The sequence below is a fragment of the Trichoderma citrinoviride genome (genome assembly GCF_003025115.1).
Source record: "Trichoderma citrinoviride strain TUCIM 6016 unplaced genomic scaffold BBK36scaffold_3, whole genome shotgun sequence".
Classification (NCBI taxonomy): domain Eukaryota; kingdom Fungi; phylum Ascomycota; class Sordariomycetes; order Hypocreales; family Hypocreaceae; genus Trichoderma; species Trichoderma citrinoviride.
In genome coordinates, this window is record NW_020194711.1 from 93,476 (window position 1) to 104,081 (window position 10,606).

General features: G+C 50.2%; 2 protein-coding genes and 1 non-coding gene across 3 annotated transcripts; 1 reads left to right on the plus strand and 2 right to left on the minus strand.

Moving 5' to 3' along the window:
- Positions 1-162: 162 nt before the first annotated feature.
- Positions 163-831, minus strand: BBK36DRAFT_1156688 (hypothetical protein; the record flags this gene model as incomplete). Its single annotated transcript, XM_024893947.1, has 1 exon — positions 163-831. The coding sequence occupies one exon, from the start codon at positions 829-831 to the stop codon at positions 163-165; it is 669 nt and encodes a 222-aa protein (XP_024751746.1).
- Positions 832-8,542: 7,711 nt separating this feature from the next.
- BBK36DRAFT_1190775 (G-protein coupled receptor protein) lies at positions 8,543-10,017 on the plus strand (the record flags this gene model as incomplete). Its single annotated transcript, XM_024896686.1, has 4 exons — positions 8,543-8,802; positions 8,882-9,148; positions 9,225-9,442; positions 9,647-10,017. The coding sequence occupies 4 exons, from the start codon at positions 8,543-8,545 to the stop codon at positions 10,015-10,017; spliced, it is 1,116 nt and encodes a 371-aa protein (XP_024751747.1).
- Positions 10,018-10,390: 373 nt separating this feature from the next.
- BBK36DRAFT_t60 lies at positions 10,391-10,491 on the minus strand. The gene has a single exon. It is a non-coding gene; the product is annotated as a tRNA-Lys (tRNA).
- Between the last annotated feature and the right edge of the window lie 115 nt (positions 10,492-10,606).

Here is a 10,606-nt window from a genome sequence, read left to right on the forward strand (position 1 = left end):
TAGGTAGTCAGTGTAAGTCTCACAAGTTAAGCGATCTAGTCAAGGTCGACATGGTACAAGTATAATTGCTTGGTTCGTAAAGGACATTTATTCGTTGCTTCTAATCATTCTATCGTGGTGCTTTCCATATCTAATGACATATCTAGATTGTGTAGAACCAGTCTACTGAGCAGCCTCGGTCTTGCCGGTGCCGTAAGCAATGTTGGTAACGCCCTTACCACTGTAGGCGACCTGAGCACCCAGAGTGTGAGGGCAAGAAGGCTGGTTGCTGACGTTCAAGTCCAGAGTGCAGACCTCGTCGTATCCGTACTTGCACAGGGGGTCGGCCATGTTGATGAGCTCGTGGTTCTTGTTGACCCAGCTGTTGGGCTCGCTCATGCAGCTGGCCACGTAGTTCATGCTGTTGGAGGCGGACAGGGGCAGCTTGCCGTCGTGGAGGAGGTCGCTGCACTCGCTGGCATCGACGAACTCGTAGGTCATGGGGATGCCGCCGCCGGTGTGAGGGTCCTGCTCGGCACCCTCGCCGAAGCCAAGGTAGTTCCAGGCGTCGTAGGAGATGTCGTAGGCACCGCCGGACTGGTCGATCTTAAGGAGGTTGAGGCTTCGGTCGCCGTTGGTGACCTTGACGCAGATGTTGTTGCAGTCAACGCCCATGGGCCAGTAGGCAACACGGTTGGTGTTGATGAGGCAGCCCAGCACGCCGATGGAGGAAGAGTATTGCTCGTGGGGAGTGACGCTTGCGCTTCCGCTTCCACCTCCGCCACGGGGGACGGCAACGGCAGAGACGGTGGCAGCAGAGGCAGCCAGGATAGCAGCGACAGCGGAGAACATTTTGAAGGTGGAAAGCAAGTTAAATGCTTTGTGAAAGAGGGAGTGTGTGTGTTTGAAGTGGTTGTCGAACCGAGTGTTGTTGTTGTATAAGTCCCGAAAGGAATGGAGACAGGAGCTTCAATATGAAGGAATGAATTGAAGCTGAAGAGGATACAAAGAAATGATTGTTTGCCTTGTAGGAGGGAGTGATGAGGAGAATATCAGTCCTTGAGAGAGAGAATCGAGGCCTTATTTATATTCGTCTGGGCTCTATAGAAACACGAGTGTTTGACCCGTTTCCCCCGCAAGCGTTGCAGAGATTTCTCGACCCATCGAGGCGACGATGCCCTACGGACCGACGGTACGCTGGAGAGCCGCGCGGGTTGCGGGTTGCGGGTCACGGTCGATTGTTTCCATCTCCATCACAGTGTCCACGAAGATGTTTGCTCCCAGGCTCCAGCTTCCCACTCGGGACAATCACGGTGAGCCGGTGTGGCAATAGAAAAGGCTAGTCGTGTCTCGTTGGCAACAAGCCATCCCCCATTCAGCCATCAGACGGCAAAAGGGGCCCAATTTTTAAATGGCGCACCTAAACTCAAGACAGTTTGGGCTCAGGCACCGAGCCGGCCGGGACACGTTGTTGACTCCGGGTGTGACAGCGGCGCCCACCAGGGGAGAAAAGCAGGTACGCGGCCCTCTTCCACGTGGCTCCACCTCGATTGTGTGCATCGGAGCTCAGCTCCTTTGTCTGAATCAACGCCTTCACGTGAAGAGTGGTCCTTTGATGGATTCTTTTGTCCAAAGTCAAACGCCCACGTCTCATTCAAGTTCGGCCCGGATATGGTGACTTCAAGTGGTAATCACCATGCTCTCACCAGCCGCAGAATAGACCCGGGGGACTGACTGCTATGGACATGGGATTCAGCCAGCGTTAACACATGTTTCTCTCTCTCCCGTGTGATATGATAATGAATCCCTTGTAAACCAGTCGAAAATGCCAAGCTGGTCTGCGATGAATCATATAAGTGCTGCGAAGTTTGTAGGTGGTCGCGTGCCTCGTCCCTGTGGCTTCACATCCATTCAACAAACATGTACCAGGTTGCTTCAGGCAACTTCCATTCATATTCTACATTCGGAAAACTATTCCGAAAAGGAGAACCTTCAAATTTTTCCGGCCGTTGGTGGATGAAAAATTTGAACCCTTTGGTCGCTGGCTAACAATGATGGTGGGTGGTGATTTGTCGACGTTAAACGCCACCACACAGAGTCGACGCGCCACCATCGGACAGCCATCAATTGGGAAACAAAGAGCGACAAAGAGAAAGGAGAAACATTTTCATTGTAAACAAACCAAATTTAACGCCTCCTGACGTTCTTGAGGCTTCGAGAAAGAGCGGAACCCGGAGCGGGCTTCCGCGTTCCATACAAAATTCTCACAATGGCGGTTGCTTCCCCCTGAGGAGGTCAAGCCACCTCCGAAGAGGCTTGGAAAATCTCTACTGCGTAGTCCTTGCCTTTGAATATCCTATGAAAAGCCACGTCTATCTCAGCCGTGGACAGTATTGTAACACCGTGTCGAACACCGGCCCTTTTTCCAGAACGATCCTCGTGGATCCATTGTTAACGACTCGGTAGCAATCTGAGGTCGAGTGGACCCTATTGGAGGACCTGAAACAGTGTTTGGCATGAATAAAAATGCCCTAAAACCAAAGTGCCTCTTTTCACAAAATTTTCAGAACGATTTTGCTCAAAGATTTCACGGACAGACATCCGTGGCTAATCACATCTCAAGTGAATCATCTTGCAGTTCCCGAGTGGACTTCTTGTGGAGTCCTGCAAGCAATACCGGGTCAATGCTCCATCCAAAACTGGGGAGAGCCCGATTCTCCCACTACTCCATCACGATCGTGGAGCCCAGACACGGGGAGTTAACGATCCCAAATGCGCGATTAACAAGAATTCTCAACCGGCTGCTTGGTCAAGGGAATCGAACTTGGCTCGGCAAACGGCTATGTGCCCTCCTTAGTCATCTGTCGCCGAAATTTCTTCTGGCGTTGCAAATTCTTGACGATTCATCTACCCAACAGTTAGTGTACATTAGAGTAGCCTGTTGCTGTAGTTTGCAGGGCAAATGGTGTGGCAATTGTCTGAAATGAGAGAGTACATGCAATCTCTACATCTCTTGGAATAATTATGCATTATTCAAGTGCGCTCCAACTAGTTCTAGTAATAGAACTTATGGCATGTCGATGATCTCGGCTGGTCCGAGAGATTACCTTTGCTGCAGTGACCAGGATGCCCTGTCTTGGCCTAAATTGGTCCAGGATCTAGCATCGGATCTCAGATCTGGCGTCGATTTCAATGAGATGAGAGAGGTCCATGCTTTCAGAACTAGCATCTCATCTACTCCCTATCCGCGGAGGCGATCTTGGAGATTCCCTCAACATTACTCAGTTCCTCTCAAAATGCTGCTCAACTAGTTGCAGATCTGGAGCTCTTATTCTAAGAGGACACCTTCCTTGAGATCGCTGGAGTGAAGGCCCTGGTGCCCTGGTGCGCCGGCACCATCCGTCGCCGGAAGCCAGGCGTTCACGATGTGGAATCCCCACGTTTCACAAACTAGACGGGGTGATCCAGATGCTGATGGACATGCTTAATATTTGTCACTACCTCGTAAGGCCATGAACATGTGTGATGAGAAAGTAGACATTATAGAAGCTATGGAGAGACTCTATGCCAACAAGGACGTAGCTTGTTAGGCGTTGTAGAAAAGACGGGCTTCTGGGCTCCCTGTTTCCGATCACCAACCACTATACTGTACAACGCCTACCCACTTCCCCAGGTCCGCAAGGATCGGCTCTGTCCTTGAAACATTCGTGGCAGCAATGGGGGCGTGTCATTATGGACACCATTCATCAAGGCTGTGCCATTCATCAACTTCTAGCATCCATCTACTCCACGACAGATATCTCACCGCCGTTGCTTAAGGTAGCGCGTCTTCCAGTTTCTGCCCCCCCGCAAAATGCCCCAAAAACTTCCCAGCCCATGCCGTCCTTAGTTGCCTGGCCCCAAGCTCGAAAGGCACCATCACCCAAGTCCTGCGATGATTTGCCAAGCCAGTCACTTCAAGGGAGCGGATGAGTCGATTACAAACTCCTGGAAATAATGTGAGGTTTATACTTGGAGGTTGAGGTACTGTCTTCTGTAAGATGGCGAATGCAAGTGAAGATGGCACAGTTGATTTGAGATACATGACATGTCTGGAGATGGGTGGATGCGGAGGAGAAATGAAGGAGAGTCGCAATCGCGATGAAGGCAGCAACGATGCTGGTGAATGCTATGAGATGGAATTCCTGTCGAAGTTGGACGGTGGAGTTCTTGGAAAGGTTACCCTAATGGCCCGACACAGAACTTCAGCTGCTGGAGATGCGGTCGATAGGTCTTGATTAGCATGTGCCTCCAGCAGTGCTGTCCGGAGGGTCTGTTCCATGGAAACTAGTTGTACGACGGCGGCAAAGAAGATCCAACTATGGTATCATCCACTGAAAAACTTTGCTAGTTGATGGCCGTGTTGTGTCCGGTGAAGACACTGTTTGAGCTGTTGCAGAGCTGGTCTGCAGCGTTCATCGCTTTGCTTTTAGAGGGGCCACTGGTGAACAGCCAATTTTGCCAACTTCCCAGTTCATGCATAATCTACCACATGGTATTTCCGTGGGCGTCGATACTTACTCCTGGCCCTCTGGAGTAGTCTAGTCTTGATTCTCTTCATTTCGGGCCTCTAGGAAGTCTCGCATTGTTGGCACGCCAAAATTGCTTTGCTGCTCCGTTAGCCTTCCTTGGAGTGATGTGATACAAGTGGAGGCAAGGTTCTTCTACTACAAAGAGGCTTTTAAGTTGTTTTGACGGTCCGATTTCCTACAGTTCGAAGTGCTTCCATGACGGTTTCTGACCCCTTACCAACTTTCAGAAGGTCATAACTTGAAGCACCGGCGGAGATTTCTGACAGGAGTGGCTTGGTTACTAATCAGCATCGATGGGAGTTTTGGCCGTTCCTCCATTTTCAGATCGAGGCTACGGACCGGATTCCGGGGTCTGTGCCAATTACTGATAGAACTGTGAAGACATGTGGAAGTGAGAGCGGAGTTCCGCCACGGGTTGCCAAGTTTAAACTTGGCTTCAAGTACACGGCATACTATCGACCTGAGTCTTCAAGCTTATGTCAAATTTATACTGCTTATTAAAAGTATTTCTGTAAACTGCAATATGCTGTCTCTTCATTTTGTCTTTATTCTGGCAAACTACGTATTACAGTTTGTAGTAGGGCTACAGAACAATGACACTATTCGGATTTCTGATGCCATTACCGCTGCAACTTGAGGGCCTCTAAAGTGAAGTAAGTTTAGAGAACGTCGTAGGAAAGCCTAGTAATTCTTGACAGACATCGGAAGTTTCCGACGTGTATGAGTATGCATAAACTGGTCATGAACACTGTGTTCTTGAGAGATGTCAAGACTTGATACGGTACATGGGTTGTTCTGCAATCGTAGGTTTGAACTGAATCACATCAAAGTTTAATTCCATATCTTTGGGTAATTGCAGGCAATCAGTGTTCTTGCCTACCATGCTGTCCCGTCGATCTAATATCACCACCACTTGGCAGTGTTATTGCAGCTTAAAGACTGCAGCTTAAAGAAACAATTTGCCATCTTTCCGGCCCTAACTCATCTCCCACAGAAAATGGAACGAATTGCACCCACTTACATCAGCATTCCGTTTTTTTTTCATCGTGAGCAGTATTGGTGAATAAAGCAGCCAAGTCTTTAGCAGTCAATAATAAGAGAGTGGTGAGCCTATCAATATCGGCAATAAATAGAAACATAGGGCAGAAACGTCTTCCCGCTGAGACGGTGTAGTTCCCGTATCCGACGAAGCTGTCTTCATCGTGTCCACAGGCTCTAGAGTCACAGAGCTCCATGTCGGCGATAGAACCGCATCGATATTCATGCGAGATCCTATATCAGCAGTGATAATTCTTCCATCCCCAGGAGCCGTCGTTGATGGATATCTGCGGGAGTACGGATGTGTATCCGGAGCATACATGTAGCCTCGTTCGTGTCCCAGACTACCTAAGCTTGCTGGAGATTATTCCGCTGCCATACGCCGGCATGTCGGCTTGGACCTCACTCTATGGGGAAGTTCTCTATGGCCGGGCGACGTTGTGCTGACACGAGGGACAGGTGGAGTTGGATTGTTTGCCTTGCAGGTACACCACCTTGATAGAAGTTCGCGTGGAGTTGCTTTATCCGCTGATACATTTGGCAACTAGCAGTCGCATCCGGCGCTACTTTGATTGTTATGATGTACTCGTCAGAGAGGTTTGGGGGTTTGAAGAGTTTGGGGGCCAAATATGTGGTCATTCCACCGAGAACAAGAACTGGGGTGAGACGGCAAAGAATCCGGCCGGAAATGAAGCCGACACCGAGGTGATTGCACATGTAAGCAGTGATCTCCTCCCTAATTAACCTCCTCTCCCAGCTACCTTATTACTTCATACATACATAGCCTGTGCTCCCCTTCGGAACTGTCACGATACAGGGTTCTCATGCGTGCGGCACCACTCTAGGTAGGGTGAGCGGCATCGCTGCGGCAGATCTCCAAGGCCATCTGCCCAGGGCGGCATCATTTCCCTCGTTGGCCTCCTCAAATCGCCCTATTGGATCTGCCATTTAGTCCAATGGATCTTCTTGCACGCCAAGCTACCAGCCGAGTCATCGGCGCTGGTAACTGCCATGATCTCATGGTTCTCATGAAGGCTATTGACGCCTACCGCATCAAATCCATGATTGAGGGCGTATTTTTAGTGGTCCAATACGCTCATTTCCTGCCTCTGCGTATTCCTTCGTGATGCAAAACCACGCCTGCTGCCGCGAAAGTCCAAACAATGTCCAGGGGAAAAAACTGTTCATCCTTCCAGTCACCACCACCTTACTCCTTGAGCTGCTGCATGATAATGCTAGCGACTTACACACTGCACGAGTGCGAATAACACCGGTTGATGAGTTTTAGACACCTGTGTTTCACTCTCCAATCAGATCTATAACAACGGAAAAGGATCAATGGCAATCAAGCAGCTTCTCAGCTAATCTCCCACAGGAGGACCGGATGACGGATGTAAGTGACAATCACCCCCGCAGATTTGCTCAAAGCCCAAGGCAAGCCCTTCGTGAGGTCAATTTCGCATAGGAGAGGGCAAATCTAAAGGAAGCAACCTTGAGGGGCGCTAATCCAGTTCAGCTACGCAGAGGGCTTAGACATGATGCGGGCACCAATTGCTCTCGGCGCCGAAAGCGGTTTGGCGACCTTGATGATGCTCTGCTGACGTCGAAGGCTCAGACATCATTACAAGTGGCAGAGCGAGCATTTTTTTCACCTTCTGAATTAGGAGGGTGAAGATGCCTTGTTTCATGACAGGATCCGCCCAGCCAACGTTCAACGCCTTGACGTGCCTTGTCCCTTCCCGGGGCGGCAATGCCAAGATCTTGATGCATGTGGTTGAACGAGATCGGCCGTTGATCGCGTGGCAGCCGGTTCCGAGTAACTGGTCTTTTGCCAAGGAGGAAGAATTGTACAAACTAGATAATAGAGAACATGTTGTACGGCAGTTGAAGCTCTATGTGAACACCGAAACCCTAGATGACTCGTGGCGGGCGTAATGTTCCGTCCAGATCGGCAAGGGAGACGACAGCCTTCCTACTCTCAGCCGCGATATCGCTGAAGACGAAGAAAAGCCATGCCGCCACACCCCCGGATTGACAGCCAGCCAATGGCTGACAAGCGAAGAGGCATCGGCGAATGAAGGAGAGCCCTGACTGGGGTCGGAACCAGCTGTCGGCACTTTTTCCCCAGAGCTGAGGAGCGGCGGCAACTCCGCCATCTGGGCTGCACGTATTCACCGCTTCCGCCTCGGAGCTAGTACATCCATTACTTACAAGCCATATTGTCAGAGCTAGGCCTCGGCAGTGATTACCCGCATGCAGGCAGAGCAGGGTGCTAGCAGTAGAATGACCACACCTTGCCCCATGTTGTAATATTAAATGACAGCTTGGCGCCACTTGTGGGAGATTTCGAGATCGGAGAGGCTGAGACGAGATTGTGCCCCCGGACTTACCTCCTACTCCATACCACGTATGCAGGGGTAGAAGAGAGAAGACCTGAATGCCGTAATTCGCCTTGCATCTACTTCGTACATCGCATCTTTGGATTCAACTCCGAGAACGCGTTGCGGCAGCTTGTCGCCAATCATTTTCTGCCCTCTGTGAAAGCAGTCATCGTCTTGACCCTCAACTCGAGATCTTCCCGGCACATCTGTCAATCGTCAGAATGTTTGAGCATGGAAGCTAAAGGCTCACCTCTCAGGCGGCGAGGACGCTTCGCTGGACTCGTATTCGATTCGATTAGGGGACCGTCATTAAGAGGACAATCTACACCATCAGACCATTAATAGCACCAATCCTCGTCACGTTCACCATTATTCTTCAATCCGAGAGGACTCCGCGCGAACGTGACGGTATTGCCTCTCCCGTCGCTTTCCCCCCCATTCTCATCTACGAAAACACATCGACTCGCGGCACAGTCCGCGAGGGCATTTGATAGCCGTCAGCCTCATTTCAAGCAGAGTCGTTGGCCACGGTTTCGAATCTACAGATGCATCAACGGCGATACCGATCAAGCCATGACGCGCAACCTTACGGAGGATCAGGCCAAGGTCCTCACCACCATCGAGCGTACCAATGCAATCATATCGATAGTGGCATGCGCGTTTACGATTCTTACTTTCTGCTTCTCCAAATATTTCAGCAAAGCCATTAATCGGCTGGCCTTTTATGCGTCATTTGGCAACCTCTTGTCGGATGTCGCCATCATCATGTCTCGCGAATTCATAGACAACCCAGACTCGGCAGGGTGTCAGATTCAGGCGTTCATCATTCAAGTGTATGTTGTTATTGGAAAGCTTGTCCCAGCAAATACCAGTGGCACCAGAACTCTCAGCGGACTAACAAGGTCAATCCAGCTTTTTGTCATCCGATGTATTGTGGACGTTGGCTATGGCTATCAACGTCTATCTTACCCTCTACCACAAATACGAAGCCAGAGACGTGCGCAAGCTAGAACCCGTCTATCTGATATGCTGCTACGGTATTCCTCTGATCCCGGGGTTCGCACTACTCTTTGCAAAGGGCCATCATGGAGTTCGCATTTACGGACCTGCTATCGCTTATTGTTGGATATCATCGGACTGGGCTCTCCTTCGTATTTTGATCTTCTATGCCCCGATTTGGTGAGTGTTTCCGACGAAGCTCCTCAACACAAAAAAGAAGCAAGAGAGAAAGGCTCAGCTGCTAACTGCAAAGAAGGGTTGTCATCTTAATCATTTTCAGCATCTACATTCGCGCTGGCCGAACCATCTACACGGTACGAAAGCAGGTCTACATCTTCCAGTCATCCGACCTTGATCCCATCTCAGTCGACGAAACAACGAGTCCCCTACAATCCGGTGATGAAGTCCACACCGTAGGGCCCATGACCGACCCCGAACGCGCGACCATTGACTACACCCTGAGCCAGCCCGATAGTCATGCAGCTGGCTCAACTTCAGAATCGCCAACCGCAAGACCTCCCCCCATACATGTCGCATCCAACAAGTCGAACCAGTCTGATCCATCAAATCATTCAGACGGGACACATCCACCCTTTTACTTTTACGCGGATGGTACTCACAGAGGATCAGACCCGCCGCGGCCGCGGCATCCCTCACATCAATCCGCCGCATCCCGAGCTCTTCGTGCCTTGCGCCGACGGAATCACGAGCGAAACAATGCCGCCTGGTCATACACCAAGTGTGCTCTCCTCTTCTTTGGGGCCATGCTCATCACATGGATACCGTCGAGCGCCAACCGGCTGTACTCTCTTACCCACAACAACAACATCAGCGTTCCTCTGCAGTTTGTGAGCGTCTTTGTGATTCCTCTACAGGGCTTCTGGAACTGTGTCGTCTACGTCGTCACGTCCTGGGTGGGCTGCAAGAACTTGTTTCACGATATGTGGCTGGCAATTCGGGCGGGAGCTATTGACTTCGTGGGACGATTTCGCAGAAGAACGAATCATGAGACGAATCGCGAGAATGATGAGATGCAGGAGAATCTATAGGGGCCCCTCAAGGCTCTAGTGACCGTTATCTTTCGGGTGGAAATTCGACACATGATGTACATACTATGGACAACTTTATGCTGCTTTGAGGTAAAGTAGGCACAATCTTTCTCTACCTTTCTAGGGGAGGGAGCTGTACGTTCATATAATAGACGGGGCGAAAAACCTCACATGTAATAACAGGTGGGGACTAGTCATAGTAAAAAGAACCTGAAATTTCACAAAAGTGAACCACAGTTGTTCACAAATATACCATTGTACTTCATGAAGGTTCTACGAATTTGCTTCACCATTGGTTTGTTTGTTTTATGATGCAAAAAAGTGCAAAAAATGAATGCCGCCTTGACATCTCAACCCGAGGGGTTATAGGAAAAGCCCGATGCGGGGGTCGAACCCGCAACCTTGAGATTGTCTATATTCAGAACGTGAATCTCTGATAAGAGTCTCACGCTCTACCGATTGAGCTAACCAGGCGGAACAGAATGCCGAAGCAATCCCCAGGTTGAGCTCAGGCGGCTCGTTGCTGCACGACGAAGTATCACGACTTATATATGTACTAAGGGTTTCCAGGTTACATTTTGATGTATCG